This window comes from Zootoca vivipara, chromosome Z (assembly GCF_963506605.1).
Source record: "Zootoca vivipara chromosome Z, rZooViv1.1, whole genome shotgun sequence".
Classification (NCBI taxonomy): Eukaryota; Metazoa; Chordata; class Lepidosauria; order Squamata; family Lacertidae; genus Zootoca; species Zootoca vivipara.
The window spans coordinates 9,811,527-9,829,641 of record NC_083294.1 but is presented as its reverse complement, the minus strand read 5'-3'; the positions used below and the strand labels follow the sequence as shown (position 1 = coordinate 9,829,641).

Genomic DNA, 18,115 nt, shown 5'->3' with positions numbered 1-18,115 from the left:
GATCCAAATGCTAGCAGGCTAAAAGTCTGAATACCTATTTGGAGTGATGCCAAGAAATTACTATCATTTGTATGACTTCTCTTTTTGTTTTTGTTTTTAAAAACATTTTTTAAAATGAGTGATAGCCCTAAGGATGCAAAACTAAGAGGTTGGTAAAAGCCTCTGCTTGATCCCCAGACTCCTTATATTTATGAAGTAAGGTTCCCCACCACAGCCCAACCATGTAAGGAAGTTCTCAATCTATGGGAAAATGATAACCTTTAGTAGCAGTGGAGGGGAAGGGCCTTCTGCGTTAGAGAATAAGTTTGCCGTAAGCCAGTCCTGAAGTAACTTTGATCCATTGAGTCAAGATGCCCCCCCCCCATCCATGTCTCCCCAGCTAAATCAGAGTATTTGCTCATCTGTTTTCACACACCCAAATCAAAACCCCTTTTAGGTGAATGGGGCAAAGACTTTCATGAAGGAGACCAGACATTTTGTAAAGCAACAAACATGCAAGAGCCATTCCATATATAGTGAATATCGCTTATTACTCAAGTTTTGTTTTTCTAACACATTGCCCACTTTGAAGGGAGGAGGCAAACCTATTGGCTTCATGTTTATATTTCTGAAATGTACAGCAAGTTATTATTCTCTGTATAGCGAAAAAAAGTTCCTAATGAGTGCACTGGCGGAGGAAAAGGAGTGCGGGGGAAGTGCACCGACCCCGGCAGCGCGATCCCGGCAGGGTGCCATCGTGGGTGATCCCCCACCCGCGCTGGGCGCCATGCCCCCAGGACCCGCCCTAGCCCCGCCCCCACCTGCTCTCCGCCCCCCGGTGCTGGAGCATGAAGCTCCGCCACTGAATGAGTGTTGTGCGTGTTAAAAGTGAACACTAAGTAATAGTGCAATCTATTTCCTTTGCATCTGGTCTTTACATTTTGTAGTTTCATGTCACAATGCATTCAATTCTTTGTATATTCTGTATTTTACAATATTAAGAGTGAGGTCTTGGAACATATTTTATTTTGTTGAATGAGCTAGGACATTCCAAACCCATAAGGAAAACTGATGGGTTTTTGGCCTGTATTTCCTCCCTCCTCAGAAACTTCTAGAACTGAACAACCTTCATTCCCTCATGTCTGTGGTATCAGCTCTGCAAAGCGCACCTATTTTCAGACTGACGAAAACCTGGGCAGTAAGTTGTTGTGGACTTTATTTTGTATACTCCCCTCTCTCAATCTCTGAGGTACTGTATGCATAAAATTGACTACATGTTAAATTCAAAAAATTATGGTACTGTTCTGTAACCATTTGAATGGCCTAAAAACAACTCATTAAAGCTTAGCTTCCGGTTTTATTTCTGTACTAGTATGTTTGCTATACATTATTTCATGGAGCTTGGAAGGGAGAAGAGGTGAAGTTTCTGACTGGAAGTTGGTCAGCCCCCAGAGAGTGATATAAGCTGATGGATTATCAAAAGATTCAGGAAAATTTCCAGAAAGCATGTCTGGTGCTCTTTTCAAGACCCTAGCCTTGCAAGATGGACAGGGCCATCAACACAATCACTTATAAATACCCTGGAGTCCCATGTGGCAGCCAGGTGGTTCCTTGATTTTCTCAGGAGCTCCGGGCAATGATGTGGACCATCCCAACGACCAGAGCAAATGTGGCTCAAGTATTGATGTGGATTTGTCTCAATACAGGCAGTATTGAGACAATATTAGCTTCCATTGTTTATTCAGTAAACTACCCAGCAGAGCTGTTTTGAATTGTTGTAGCCTCAGGATTTGGGCAGGACCTTTGCACTGGTGATGACAACTACACCCCCTCTAGATCCCTGCTCATTATGGTTGATAACATTGAATATGATGGGATTGATTGGATGGGTCCAGGTTAATAAAGTTCACTGTGTGTGGGAGTTGGTGCTGCTCTCTCTCTAGATTAGGCCCTCCATGGACCCTGAGATTTTAGAAAACTCTTACCCAGGGTGTTCAAGAAAGCAGTTGCCAATTTGCTAGTCAGCTGCAGATGTGTTTGGGATAAACAAATTATAGGTTATCAAGATACCTGTAGTTGTGCCTTGACCCATTTAAGTCTGGTTTAATACCCAGGTTTAGCACCAGAACTGCCTTGGTCACCCCGATTTAGAATCTTTATTGTGGGGTGGAATCAACCCTGTTGCTTCTCCTTGATTTCTCGACAGCTTTTGACACATTCACTCTAGTATCCTTCTGGAACAACAGGATTGGGAGTTGGGGGCACTGTATTAGAGAGGTTCTGCTACCTACAGGGTCACTACCAGAAAGTAATACTAGGGGACTGCTGACATAGGGTCCTATGACAGGAGCCTATTCTGTCTCCTGTGCTATTCAACATCTATGTGAAACATTTGGGAGCTACCATTTGGGCATTTGGAACATGGTGCTGCTCTGTTTTCCCTTTCCATCTGAATGAGAGGCTGGAAACAGTGATGGGCTGAATGGGGTCAATAAACTGAGATGAATCCTAATGGGATGAAAGTGCTGTGGATGAGTGGTTTTCATGTGCAGGATTTAGGTGGGTTGCCTGCTCCAGGAGCATTGTCAAAGTCTGGGGATGTTCCTGGCTTTCTGTCACCAGAGTCTCAGTGGCCTTTGTAATCAGGATTGTGTATGCCTTGCTTATGCTGTTTCACCAACTACAGCTGTTGCTGGACTGGGATAGACTGGATCATCAGAAGCCTATAGTGACTTGTTTGTCAGAACTACTGCAACATATTCTGTGTTGGGCTGCCTTAAAGATGGTCTGGAAATGCAGAATGTGACTGCCATGATGATGAGCCTAATGAGACTAGGTGTCACCAATTTTGAAATAATAATAATATAATAATTTATTATTTGTACCCCACCCATCTGGCTGGGATTTCCCAGCCACTCTTGGCGGATTCAAACAAAAATTTAAAATACATTAAAATGTCACATATTAAAAATTCCCCTTCAGATGTGTAGCATGCTGCCAGTGTGAGATTCTGGACCCAATTCAGAGTGTTTGTACTAGTAAGCCCTAAACTAGCTCATCATCCCTAAACACTACTTAAGAGTTTGCCTCTCACAATATCAACTATCCCAGATCTTACCATTGTCAGGAGACGCTATGATGGTGGTGCCACTGGTAGGTGTTGCCCAGCTAGAGCTGGCCTGAAACAGAGCCTGTTCAATAGTGATTCCTTATTTATGGAATGCCACCCCTGCTTAGTTGTGTTTCCTTCCCTCATTATTAACATTTAGATGTTATTTTAAATCTTCCTTTTCACCCAGGCAGTTGTTGGCTGAAATAGATTGTTCCTGCCAACCTTGAGATTGTTTATAGATTGTATAGATTGATTTTTTTAAAAACAAAACAAAACAAATTGTATTGTTTTTGTTGTTTACCGTCCCAGGCAGCTTTGGGAGGAAGGCTGGAATAAATACAGTTGACGACCATTTTGCATGAGGGTTTCATTCCTGGCCCCTGTGCACATCAGCGGAGTGTGTATAAGCACCCCCCGTTCTGCTCTGCCCCCGTCCACCCTTTTAGTGACCTGTTTAGTAACATTTTGGGGTCACTTCCAGGTTTGGCACCTTGCATGCATGCATAGGTGTGAATCGTTCAGATGCACATTAATTGGTTATTGCCTGCAATTAGTAAATAAGAGAAGCCAGTAGTTGTTCTTAATGTATATTGGAATGAGAACATGTGACTTTCTTCCTCTTCAAGATCTCACTTTTGCATTGTTCTCCGAGATTTATTAGAGGGGTTTATCAAAGTGGTTTTGATGCTGTAGTTATCATTTGTGCTATAGGAATAAGTATTTTGTCTATTTAAGGCAATTACTGTATGCCATTTAATGAGAGTACAACATTGACATTTTAAGAGACCAAATCAGTGCTAGTCTCTTTTTCATTGATCTTCTTCCTGTAGGTTTTGCATTGTTTGAAGGAATGTCTACTCAGTTTCACCCATATTTTCCACTAAACATTATTCATGGGCTCTTAGTCTTGCAGGGAGGGAAATTAGGTAGGATTGTATTTAGTTACAAAAATCTTTCTACATCTTTCCTATACTGGGCTAATTTCAAGGGGTAAAATATGTCTGTTATGTATATTTTTTAAGTATTGTGAGCTATTCATGATCAGTGTCAGAATGGATGAGTTGATGGGAAATGCTTTTGCAAGTACAGTGGTGCCTCGCAAGACGAATGCCTCGCACAACGAAAAACTCTCAAGATGAAAGCGTTTTGCAATGTTTTTGATGACTCGCAAGACGAAGTTTTCTATGGCCGCGCTTCGCAAGACAAAGTTTGTCGGCGGTTTTTTTTTTTGCCATGGCAGACTGTGCTTCACAAGACAAAATTATCGCAAGATGAAGCGACTCGTGGAATGAATTACTTTCGTCTTGCGAGGCACCACTGTCCTTTGTATGTAAAAGGCCCACTGACCTTTTCCCTGACATTAAGATTCAGAAACAAAAGTTGCTTTGGCAAAAATTCAAAGTAACTAAAACAGTTCTAAAATGGTTCAAACAGTGAGAAGCATGAAATAGAAAACACCATTCCCATTTCTTGCAATTGTTTTAACATTTTACTGGTTGCAATTTAGGTACATTTTCTCAGCAGCAAATCCTTTATGAGTTGAGGTGATGTGGTGGGAGCGAGAGTGAGAGTAGGTGGGAGAGAGATTTTATATGTAATGGCTGGGCTCCAAAAACAGCAGATGCACCACTTCAACAATAGGGGGGGTAAGTTAAAGAATCCATTGAACATACAATATTAATCCCATAGTGCCTTGGATCCTGACTGATATCTTCCTATATCTCCTTTTTTAAAAGTGTACCTATGGGTTGTTTGTTTGTTTGAAACTTGTTTTAGTAAATTATGACACTGGCTATTGTCATAATTGGCTATTGTCATCTAGGCTGGACTAGATGAATCCCAAACCGGAATTAAGATTGCCGGAAGAAATATCAACAACCTCAGATATGCAGATGACACAACCTTGATGGCAGAAAGCGAGGAGGAATTAAAGAACCTTTTAATGAGGGTGAAAGAGGAGAGCGCAAAATATGGTCTGAAGCTCAACATCAAAAAAACCAAGATCATGGCCACTGGTCCCATCACCTCCTGGCAAATAGAAGGGGAAGAAATGGAGGCAGTGAGAGATTTCACCTTCTTGGGGTCCTTGATCACTGCAGATGGTGACAGCAGTCACGAAATTAAAAGACGCCTGCTTCTTGGGAGAAAAGCAATGACAAACCTAGACAGCATCTTAAAAAGCAGAGACATCACCTTGCCGACAAAGGTCCGTATAGTTAAAGCTATGGTTTTCCCAGTAGTGATGTATGGAAGTGAGAGCTGGACCATAAAGAAGGCTGATCGCCGAAGAATTGATGCTTTTGAATTGTGGTGCTGGAGGAGACTCTTGAGAGTCCCATGGACTGCAAGAAGATCAAACCTATCCATTCTTAAGGAAATCAGCCCTGAGTGCTCCCTGGAAGGACAGATCGTGAAGCTGAGGCTCCAATACTTTGGCCACCTCATGAGAAGAGAAGAATCCTTGGAAAAGACCCTGATGTTGGGAAAGATTGAGGGCACTAGGAGAAGGGGACGTCAGAGGACAAGATGGTTGGACAATGTTCTCGAAGCTACGAACATGAGTTTGACCAAACTGCGGGAGGCAGTGGAAGACAGGAGTGCCTGGCGTGCTATGGTCCATGGGGTCACAAAGAGTCGGACACGACTAAACGACTAAACAACAACAACATTGTCAAGATAATGATGAGACATAAGGGAGGATCCAGTCATGTCTGTTTGTCAGTCCCAAGATGTTGGAATTTTATAAGCAACTTTAATTATAAGCAAAAGGCTACAAAAAGGTAGTAAAGAAGATAGCCGCAACCTATTACTTGATGATATGTTGCCAGTGTGGATCTTGGGTTCTGAACAGACCTCCCAGTATTGGAAGATAATCTAGTAGCTTTTACATATTATCTTCCTTATGATTGTTTACATTTTGTACCGATTGTCTAAAATAAAACTAGGAACAATAGCCCCCTTAGAATCTAGAAATCCAACTTTTGTGCACATAGAGATGCCTCCCCCCCACACTTATGTTTTAGGAAATGAGTCTATTTCCATTGGAAAACTCGTGCTTTTATTATCCACCACAAAAATAATATTTGCCTTTATATGTCTAATGTTTGATTTAGCCCAATTTCATAGTTTAATGATCAGTGTTGTTTTGTGGAGTCTGTATGTGCATATGGATATCCACAAAGCGGGAAATGGCACTTGGGTTGCTATGTATGTATCTGTAGTTTTTTTTGGATTCTAAGCTATTTGCGCTGGATAACCTACTAAGAATTTTCGTGTTTATATAGTAGTCAGTCTTCTGTCAAATATATTTGGATACATTTCTTCTTTGTATTCAAGGCAGAGTTGGAGGTGGCTGTAACAGTTCCAAATGATTACCAAAATGAATAGAGCCAATGACCTTTTGGATGAAACACTGTTAGTTTTGGACAGAAATGCAAAATTCAGAAGCCTGTGGTGGTGGTGGGGAGAATCTGCTTGAATGAGTGTTTTAAAACGTGTAGCCTGAAAAGAACAACTGTACTTTCAAACAAATCAAACTTATTTCAAAAAGGATTGCCATTGTGGGACAAAATTGTGAACTGATGCCCTCTGCTTTTTATGTGATGAATAATATATTACAACCTGAATCATTCTAGATCTGAAACAAAATATAGCACAAATGGGACCCTTGGAAAAGTGTTGTTTCACAATTTTTGCTTTTTAAAACCAGCTTTTAAGGATCACTTTAAAATATTTACTGTACAATGCTGTTTTAAATCAACTGCAATTTAAGTCCAGTGGAATTTACTTGCAGGCAAATGTGTATAGGATTTGAGGTTAAAATTATTGTTGATGGATTGTTTGCATTTTTTTCTATTCCTCCAGTTTAGTCGCATCCATAATTTGAGAGTAATTTGGGAAATCTAATTTTTCTTCTTACCCCAAGAAATGCTGTTTAAATAAATGCATTATCCACTCTAGGATGGTCATACTCTTGACTGATAAGCTCCCTCTATTTGTAGAAGAATTGAATGCATCATTTCAGAGAGTCAATAAATGCTTGTATTGGATGGGTGTACACTGCTCTGCTCCAAAATTATGTGATAATAAGTCTCTATTCTGCTGATTCTAGAGGACTCTCATGTGGGCACTGGTCATGTGCAAATATCCTCTAATGATGTGATAAGCTTTAGGCAGTCCAGCATACAGTGGGACCTTGGTTTATAAACTTAATCCATTCCGGAAGTCCTTAAACCGAAACCGTTCTTAAACCGAGACATGCTTTCCCTAACGAGGCCTCCCGTCACCAGTGCCCTTCCACCATTCCGTTTCCGTTCTTAGACCACGGTAAAGTTTGCAAACCGGGACACTGCTTCCGGTTTTGCAGCGTTCGTAACCTAAACCAAGGTGCCACTGTACTGGCTTGCTCTGTCAGAAAGAGATGTGAGAGCTGAGAAAGGGGAAAAAATGTTACATGTAAATTATCACTTTTTAAAGGTATGCAGCCCAACCTGGAGACTTTTATTGATGGAGCTTCTGTGCACAAGAGCATTTTATATATGTGGCCACTTCCATGTGTACACTGAACACTGAAATCACTAGAGCTGCTGCATGACGTGAGCAAATCCTGTAAGGGTGTAGAATGGAGTGTTAACTGTTGCAACAGACCAATTTATAAATTGTGACTTTACAATACATCCTTATTGTAGGTATCTCAATGTTGCAGGTAGGTACATTCATTCAGAGTTTGTGGTTCAGTGCAGTGGTTTGATATTAAGAAAAGTGTATGGTGCTTTACAAACCTTTCTTTAATTATAGTTTCACAATCTTTAACTGACCAAAAGATGAGTAGATCTTCCTGTTCTTTAAACTCACAAAAAGTCTAAATACATCCTTGTTTCACTTTGCTATTAGCCAGAAAAGAGGTGTGTTAGGAGAGAATTGGGAGCAATTCTGATTTCACTAATGTTTTATACACATTTTATGTCTCTAAGTATTTTCTCAGAACAGGAAAAAATATACTAGATATATACTAGCGGAAGGTTTCAGTTCATAGCAGTCAACACATTGATATTATGGCATTAGGTTTTACAGTTCTGAGAATTATTCTCAAAAAAGAATATAAAGTAAGCAGGGAAAGCTTTTCTTGAAGCTAATTCAGTAGCAGTTTGTACATATTAGTATTTGTAAGATTCTTCATGGAGGGATTTCCTCAAAAAGGTATAAATGGTAAAATAAAAAATGAAATAAAAATGGCAATTTTTAGACATTGGGGCAGTGTGGGAGTCCATGTAAGATTTCCCCACACACAGAATAGTGAGAGAAGCAGAAATGGCAGCTCCATCCTGAACTTTCCTGATTTTTGGAGAGGCGCTCTCTTGTCATTTTTATTGTGTTGCTGGTGTGTTGGAAACAGTGGTGGTCAGAAAACAGTGGTGGTCAGCCTTCACATGAGGCCAATGTTAATGCAGAGTTTAAAAAGAAAACAGGTCTTTTTGCAGCTAGTTGCTAATGAGAGAGTAGAGCTTTGTGTAGTTTATGCTGCTGAGTCAACAAAGTTTTGGCACCACACTTAATTGGGTGAGTGGCATCTGGCAGTTTTAAGAAGTTGGGAATCAACCTCTGGTATAGATGGGCCCTTTGTACAGGCACTTTCAGATGGCTGTTCTCTTCCTTTTGGACAGATTCATTCATACTGAGGTTTAGCAGCTCTCTAGTCTTTGTCATCTCAAGTAACCCCTTGTGGCGATATATGTGATTCCTATAAATCACGAAGGCAAATACCTACCCTAGTCATGCAGATCTGCCATTGCACAATTCTCTTCAGTCTACAGTGGCAATATTTACAGCTGATGTTACAGTGAAATCAAGTGCTTGCTCAATATTTCAGCAAGCAAAGTAAATACATTCCTTAAATGAATAATTTCATTACAAACCTATGTTGTGTAACTTTTTTTAAAGGAAGGAAGGAACCAGAAGGGAAGGCAATATACATGCAATTATATTGAGGGCTTTCCTGTTTTCTAAGAAAAAGATTTTTTTAAAAATAATTATTTATTGGAAACATTTTGTGGATTTGAATTTTAAATATCAGAAAGCAAGCAGACTGCATTAAGTGCTACACCGGTCACTGGTCCATTTGCCTGTTTCCCAACTATCTGTTAATTTCTTTTTTCTCCAGATGGTGAATGTGGGATTTCTATCCCTCCCTTCCTCTAAGGCAGGACAGTCCAACACACGGCCTGAGGGCTGTGTGTGACCCTCAAGGCCTTTTTGGGCTGCCCTAGGCAATGCTTAACAACTCCTGCCCCCCATGCAGCCCTCCACTGCCTTCTCAAAGTCAGGTAAGGAGGCGCTGGGCTTTGGGAAGGAGGTATAAGGGCTGTGGCAGGGCGCTAGAGCCCTCCACCCCAAAGCCTGGTTAGCTTTGGGAAGTGTCACGGCACTGTCAGACAAGTAATGTCCAGAGTGAAGAATTAACTTTTTATTGTCAAAAGTACACTTACAAGTTAAGAAAAGGCAAGTCTAGCAGTTCTGTGTCTCTCAACTACTCCTAGGTGTGCATCCAATAAGGCGCTGCAACAGAGAGGCTCTGTCCCTCAGCTTATGTATCTTCCTCACAAATTCTGCTTGCTTGTAAACTGTTTCTGCTCCTCTTGCTTCAATTTTCTTCTGGTCCTGGGAGACAGTGGAGCAGGAGAGAAGGGGGCCGAAGGTGGTGGTGTGGAAGCCCTTGATCCTACCTCTCCCTCCTCCTGCACCTGTTCTTCACTTTGCAATCCTGCAGCTTCTGCTGCCTTTGACTTTCATCTCCCAGCTGTTACAGACTCCCCCAGATCACCAATCACTTCTTCCAAGTCAGTCTCCAACTCCCCCTTGTCTCCATGCACCCTTATCAGTACCCAGCCACCAGTCCCTGACAGGAAGGAGGTGGGAGGGCTCTAGGACTCTGCCAGAACCTAGCTCCTCTTTCTAAAAGCCTGGTGCCTCATTTAGCTGGCTTTGGGAAGGCAGTATGAGGGCTGCGGCAGGGCCATAGTGAGGGGGTGGTGAGGAACGTCCCCGCCAGGGATGCAGACAAGGGTGTGTGTGCAAAAGCAGTGCTTGGCCACAACCTGCGGGAGGAGGGTCCCGCCATTGAGTTCGTCTCCTTTGCGGGGGCCATTGGCTTTAAGGATGGGGCCACCAGAGCCCAAGGCAGCTGCCATCGGACAGCACATGCCCAGCCCGCCCCATTCACAGACCCAAAGCTGGCCAGGCGCCCCCCTTTCCCACAATGAGGCATCGTTGGACCCCACCCTTGCCAGACTCTGGGGCTTTGGGCAGGGGCAGGCCAGCACCCTTGGGCGAGAAGAGAGGGTATGCGGCGGCAGCAGCAGCTTGCCAAAGCCTCCAGGTGACAAGGAAGGTCCCGGCAGGAAGGTCATTCGTCCCCTCGGGGCTTCTCTGGAGCACCCAAAGACCAGAGAGTTAGGGAATGGGAGGTAAAGGTACGCACGGCTGGCAACCTTTTAACCGATGAACATGATGATGCCAGTAGATCCAGCTTCCCCTGTCAATAATAGGAAGAGAGTAGCAGGTGGGAGATCATGTGATGGGGGAGCCACCTCCTTCCTTTCTGCGGGTGATCGCGCTCCCATGTTGTGCATCTCATCTGACAGAAACCAATGGTAGGGGAGTACCTAGGAGGTTGGCGAGATGGGCCCCTGCCAAGAGCCCAGGTGTAGGGGGCTGCAAAAATCGCGAAGAGCAAGCCCCAAGGGTGCAAGAGATGGGGGTGCCATATACCTTGCCAAGGGTGCAAGAGAGCCTAGGTATTATTATTATTATTATTATTATTATTATTATTATTATTATTATTATTATTATTACCCTGCCCATCTGTCTAGGTTTCCCCAGCCACTCTGGGCAGCTCACAACAGAATATTAAAAGCACAATAAAACACCAAACATTAAAAACTTCCCTAAACAGGGCTGCCTTCAGATGTCTTCTAAAAGTCAGATAGTTGTTTATTTCCTTGACATCTGATGGGATAGGCCCTCTCCCTAGTTCCCTGTAACCTCACTTCTTGCAGTGAGGGAACCGCCAGGTATGCCAGGGGCATGGGGGCATGGCCAGGGGCATGGGGTGGGGTGGGGGTCAAGGGGGCCATGGCCTCGGGTGGACAATTTTTGTGGGGGCATGAACCAAGGACCACATTGGTCGGACAGACTTCCCCCTGGGTAGGTGGACAGGCAGCTCAGCATGGCCCCACTTTGCTCTGGTGGGGGTGGAGTCACTCTGGTAGCAGCGGTGCTGGCTCGGCTGACATCTGCCCACCCAATATTAAAATAGCACTGAGAATATTTCTCACTATGCCAGGAAGTGTAGAATCTTGTGAACGTAGTTTCAATAAATTAAAACTCATATAAAAACTACTTAAGATCAAGTATGTGTGAAACCAGACTAACCTAGCAATCTTGTCCATTAAGTATGAATAGCATCAAAAATAGACTTTGATGAAGTTAGTACTGAGTTTTCTTCGATTAAAGCGAGAAAATTAAAGTTCTAATCACAGGAGATTGCTATTTAAAGCCAGAGTTGACACTTGACAGCAAGACTAGGGCCTCAAAAGGTGTGTGAGCCATATTGCCAGGAATGTCACCCATGCCATTACCCTGGGCTTATGCCCCATATTTGAGGGATGAGGCCAGAACTTCAGAATGAGAGAGGGAATTGTCCTCTGAGCCAGTGGGGGAAAACCTTAACAAACTGGAAGCATTTCTGCAAGAAGAACCCATGGTAGAAGAAGAAGAAGAAGAGTTTGGATTTGATATCCCGCTTTATCACTACCCGAAGGAGTCTCAAAGCGGCTAACATTCTCCTTTCCCTTCCTCCCCCACAACAAACACCCTGTGAGGTGGGTGGGGCTGAGAGACTTCAGAGAAGTGTGACTAGCCCAAGGTCACCCAGCAGCTGCATGTGGAGGAGCGGAGACACGAACCCGGTTCCCCAGATTACAAGTCTACCGCTCTTAACCACTACACCACACTGGTACGATTACCTCTCCATTCAAGGAAGTTGTATTATCCTCTTCTGACATGGAACTGCAGTCTTCACTCTCCCTTGGGGCCCACTACAGGTAAAACAATTCCCCTCCCTGCTAGGGTATCATTCACAGCTATCTGAATATCACCATGGAGTGGTCCTTCCATGAGTACCCCTCCAACCATTGGATCAGTCCCAGTCCACTCTGTAGCAAATACTAGGTGACTTTGCTTCCTCTTCTCCGGTAGCTGACTTATAAAGAAGAAACAGCTATGTGTGCTTGAGAATAAGGAGACACTGGAAATGTAGCTACTCTTACGAGAAGAGAAATTCTAAAGTGTAGTTCATGAAGTGACAGATGGTGTTTGGTCAAGTCAAACACCACTAATCAAATACCATAGATACCATAGATGTTCACATTTAAATAAGTAAATCAAGGCTGTACACTTCTCAGAAATGCTCCAGATTTCTATGAAAGGGGACTGATACATTTTGTTAAGAGATGGATAGAACAGTAGCTTGTTCATTAGGCATAGGAAACACATGAATAGTCTTTAGTGTGGTGTCTGTATGGAAAGGAAGGGAAACCAGATTAATGGGAGGAGATTTATGTTTGTATATTAAAGAGTTCAGCTTACTGCATTATATCCTCACAATAATCATGAGATAGTTACTGGTCTAAGGTGGTTGAATGAACTTCATAGCTGGGAGTGGATTTGAATGCAGGCTCCCCAGTCCATATCCACTGCACCAAGAGAAATTAACACTGAGAAAAGATGGGTGATTATCATTTTGTTGCTGAATCATGTACTGTAGAGGGGAAGGTATAACTGATGTTTCATGCTTGGATTAGATCTAGTCATGATCTGGTTTTGCTGCTCCAAAAGCACAAATCAAATTGCAGAGTGTACAGTCACAAAGAATTAACTGATATTATCAGAATTACATTTAGATTCATAGCAAGCTGAGCTCTAAGCCCGGTGGTGTTAGTCACTGTCTCAACCTCCATTATTTAAAAGGAAAATCTTACGTTTCTGACTTGCATGGTAAAAGCTAAAGGGGACCCCTGACAGTTAAGTCCAGTCACGAACGACTCTGGGGTTGCAGTGCTCCTCTCGCTTTACAGTTGAGGGAGCCAGCGTTTGTCCACAGACAGGTTTTCCGAGTCATGTGGCCAGCATAGCTGCCAAGTTATCCCTTTTTTAAAGGGGTTTTCCCTTATGCTGAATAGGCTTCCTCGCGAGAAAAGGGGAAACTTGGCAGCTATGGTGGCCAGCATGACTTAGATATGTATAAATGAGCTATGGGCTGCAAAATTGTCTGTTTGCTAAGGATCGAGAGCTAGAGCTCTAGTGCTAATGTAAGAAACACATGTGTCCAGCTATAGCACTGAGAGCTGCTCCTTGGTGAAAGCCATTACTGTATATTGTACTGGCATGCTGCTCAGATTTCTGCATTATGGGGCAGATGTAGCTGTGGGTGGGGTGGGGGTGGAGCAAGGAGGTGAGCAATCTTGTAGCACAGAATCTTGAAAGTTTCCTGCCCTAAAAGTCAGGATATGAAAATAAAACATAACTCCACTAAATCCTAAGGGTAGAAAGGCAAGAGACAGAGATGGACTGCCTCATGGGATGGTTGTTTGCTTATTTCTTTTGCTAACTCTGAAACATAGCTCTTACTGTGCCCTTTTGGCAATAAAGTTTAGCACATGGAAAAGAAACCAGAACAGGAATATATCATAGTTCTCCCACCTACCATCATGCTCACCTTGTGCCTTGGACCCCGGGAGCTTGGTGGAAAATGATGAAGCTGCCTGTAATTATTTGGTATTGCACCACCAGATCCTGTGAAAGTAATTTGCATGGTTTGATTTTCTTGCTGTCACTATAAGTGATGCCCTTACAAGTGACCCCCCTGTTTCATATTGTCAGACATCTTGATATAGTTTCCTACTGGCCATCCACTAAGGAGGAGAAATTTTTGCAGAACCTCGCCAGTCATGGCATGTGCAGCTTCCACATCTCCAACCCTCTAAATATCTGGATAGTGTGGGGCTCCAGGCGGTGCTGCCTTCTATCTAGTTGATACTAGGTAAAGGAGACCCAGGACTCATATGTTGCTCTTCTAAGAAACTCTCTTGACAGGGAGGTCATTCCTGATACTGCTCACATGCCTAAACACGCGAACTATAAAGAAAACTGGGCTTAAGAACCAACATTTCTGAATTATTCAAGCCATGAATTTGACAAAGTGTTGGGAGGGGAAGCCAAACCAGTTTGATAGCAGTTTTTGGAAGGAGTTTACAGCACGGCAAAGGCTTGTCCCAGTTAACAGTTGATCATCGGAAACATTCCATTCTTATGACATGTTATTTTTTTGAGAGGATATATGCGTCCAACTATAATAAGATGGAGCCCTATTCTTTAACATCTGGAGTTCAGTGAATAATGGTATTAATTATAAAGAATAAAGAGTTAATAGCAAATTCTGCACAACAGAGGTTTTAACTTTTTCCATAGAGTTTGTTTATTGTATTTTGGCTTGTAGACGTGAATACTTGTGGAAAATGTGCATAGTGACATAAGCAGTAAATTAGAATATTACACTGCTCGGATTTTAGGTACTAGAAATCTGCCATCAAACCTTGGCAGTCATTTCAAATCCATGCAGAGTTTAGTTCCTCCTCCCTGATCCCCCTGCTGTCTTAGTTCTTTTGCCTCCACTGTTGTATTCCCTCTATCAGTTCAGGTTTTTGATGCAGATGCTTTGTCCATGAACAGTTAGAAAGCTTATGTCCAAAGTCTGTTTTGGGGGCTTAATCCGGCCCCTGGGGCAGTTTATTTCCTGGGGTAAAATCCCCCCCAAAAGCTCAACAATTCCAATTCTTAAAAAAGCTCAACAGCTTCACTTCATCAAATCTGGCCCTCTTTGAAAAAAGTTTGGGCACTCCTGGTAAAGTATGCAAGGGTGATAGTGGTTTATATTCTGAAGGAGGACATAATCCTTAAAGATCCAGGGTAAAGTAAGAAATATGCACCAGGAGTCAGTCTACAATGATAAAAGAGAGAAGAAGCAAAAAACAGCACAGCAGCTAAATTTTAGAGGGACCTCCCAGGGGGATTTCTTTGGCATAAGCTGATTCCCTCTTGCATTTTGGCACAAATTGTAACATTTTATCACGTGTTAAGATTTGTTTTTATCCTTCCATAATTTCCTGTGTCTTCTAGTTTATAGCAACCTGTGGTAAGACATACATACACATATGCTGATTGCTACCACTTGTAAGCGAGTCTGCCAAAACCACAGGCTTCCCTCCTTTTCTCACATCGTGTATTTGAAGATGTACAAAATAGTCCAAAAACATGTCAACCTGTGGTTTTTAGGAGGACTTCCCAGTGTACCTCTATTATCCCCATCATAGTACACATAAATTATCAGCTGAAAAGATTTGCCACTGAAAATTATTTTATTCTACAGAACAGAATACTTCAGTGTGGCCAAAAGAGAAAATATGTTCTCTTGTGTCCTCCTTAGACACTATCTCCTACATAAACCTCAAATAGTGGCAAAAAGATTCAATGAGTTTCAACTGCTACAGCCAGCCAATTAGTAAGAATAGATTACTCCAGGAGAGCTGTTTTTCCCTATTAGGAATCTTCAGACATATGGGAAGTACACTTCCATGTATGTTTAACCAGGCACCTTGTGATTGGCTTATTTCCTTCACCGACTTAGCAAGGCTACCTTCCTCCTCCTAAGACATTTTGGCTCTAGATTTGTATTTCCCCATCACATCACATAAGAACTTCACTGCTGGTAAAGCCATACATATTTTTGGGGGGGGGGGCAGTGACACACTAATATAGTTTTACCAGCCTGCATGTCTTGGCAGTTCTACAAAGTAGGTACCAAATGAGTTCTGTGGCAAAAACGCTCTTGCATACGCTCACAGGATGTGTATGTTACAACATGCATTGGTTTTAACTGTTATGGCTTCACTCAAAAGAACCTGGGAATTTTAGTGAAGTATTGATAATTATTTGTTATGAAATTCCAACTGCCTTTCCTCTTGCAGTACCACAGTTCTCAGAATTCTATGTAAAGAGGTGATAACTGCTTTAACTTAGTAGTGTAGATTTGTCATCAGTGCGACTGTCTGGAAAATGAGCAAGCTGTGACATTTCTTCTGTGATTTATGTCAAGTGCCCTTCATATGTACCGGTATGTGGTTGCTAGCCACATCTATAGCACTCACTCAAGTTCTTTTGGGATGCAGGTTTTAGAGGGAAGAAACACTTACATACTGTATTATTGCTATTAGATCAAATATTCTGTATTTTGTCTTATTAAGTATATGTATAAAGTGAAGAAGAGTATTTTGCATTTTTGTGGAGAATCTTTGGGCTGTATCCGATGTTAGTCCTACTCAGAGAAGACCCATGAAAATTGATGGCTATGACTAACTTAGGCGCATTAATTTTAATGGGTCTACTCTGAGTAGGACATTGGATACACCCATTTGTGTTCAATGTAAAAAAAAACCTAGGGAAATGACTTGCGGTATCCCAAGTGTCTGTGTGCTATGAAATGACAAAACCTTGCTTGCTTTGAGAATACCATTATTCAGTTTATTTCTAAAGCACTATTATTCCCTTGATTAGATTCCAACCATTTTTAAAATATCAAGTAAGTTCTTGTTCAACTGGCAGCTTAATTCCAGCAACTTCAGCATGTTGCTAATGGAAGTTTGGCAGAAATGTTTAAACACAAGCAGGGATTGATTTATTCCCAACTTGGTTATATCTAAGCTTGTTATTCTACTGTCCATTTATGTGCATGCTTAACTGGGAGCACATGGAATATTTCACATGCTTTTAGTACATGTGTAGCCAACTTCAGAACTGAAAACAAAATAGTTTAAATAGTTTGGGATGCTTCACACATAATGAGAAGCTTAGATTAGCCAGGTTTGTAATGCACTAGGTCACCAGCAGCTGTTTTCAAGGCGTGTACATTTCTTAATTTCTGAAATATATATGTCCATATGTCAAAGTAATGCATGAAATACACCCAGGAAAGCAGAGTAGCTAGGTCTGGTGTGAGAAGTGGTACCGTAGCTTGGTGGTATTGGGTTCAAATCCTGGTTTCTCCAGGGTTTGTTTGTATATATATATATATATATATATATATATATATATATATATATATAACAGGTAACAAGTGATGAGAAACACCACTGTCAGTGAGAGGAGACAATAACAAGGCTAGATGAACAAGCAGTCTGGCTTGGTATAGGGCAGCTTCCCAATCTCGGTGGGAAGTGCATGAATGTATCAGACATTGGGATAAGTTGCCAGTTGTGAATCAGGATGTGACTGAGATTAGGCAGCATTGAGTTGATGATCCAGACAGAAGAGAAGCGGCAGCAGAGAGCAAGGCAAAGTAGGACTTAGGGCTCATCCAGACTTCCTCTTGGCCCCCGCTTTCCCCCAGGAAAACTCTATCTTTACCACTGAATTGGAACAAATGTCAATTGGGTTTTCATTGGGTCGATGTTTGCACCAATTCAGTGCTTAAAGAGTGTGTTTTCCTGGGGAGTCTTTCAACCTTTCAGGGGGGGGGGCAGCAAACAGAGAACCACTTGGACTCAGGCCTAGAAAGGATGGGACAAGTGGAAAACTGCTTAGACCCAGGGGCATAGTGTGGGGAGGGCCATGGGGGCCTGGCCCCAGGATCAGATTTTTGAAGGGTGTGAGGGAGCACATTAAGGTGCTCCCTTGGCAGTCTACCTCACTTTTCAAGCTGCTAGTGGGCCAAGCCTTCAGGGTTGGGGCAATGGCAGTGCCTCCTTCACTTTGTGGCCGGCAAAGGGACGCCCCTGCATGCCCTGCCCCCCTTTCCCCCACACTGGGCTGACTGAGAGGAGGTGGCCCCCATTGAAGAGAGGTGAGAGGCTCTGGCAGCCTCCTCTAGTTTTGAGCCTTTCTCCCTCCACTCACCGCTGACTCAAACAACTG

The 18,115-nt window shown here is 42.5% G+C and overlaps 1 protein-coding gene across 13 annotated transcripts in view; it reads left to right on the top strand.

Annotated features, from left to right (window-relative positions):
* Nucleotides 1-18,115, top strand: part of RALGPS1 (Ral GEF with PH domain and SH3 binding motif 1) — a 208,806-nt gene that overhangs the window by 59,542 nt on the left and 131,149 nt on the right. For all 13 annotated transcript variants that reach the window (XM_060270380.1, XM_035113375.2, XM_035113382.2 and 10 more), the window contains one exon: nt 1,085-1,177. In XM_060270380.1, coding sequence (XP_060126363.1) covers nt 1,085-1,177 — 93 coding nt within the window. The remainder of the gene's footprint in view (nt 1-1,084; nt 1,178-18,115) is intronic.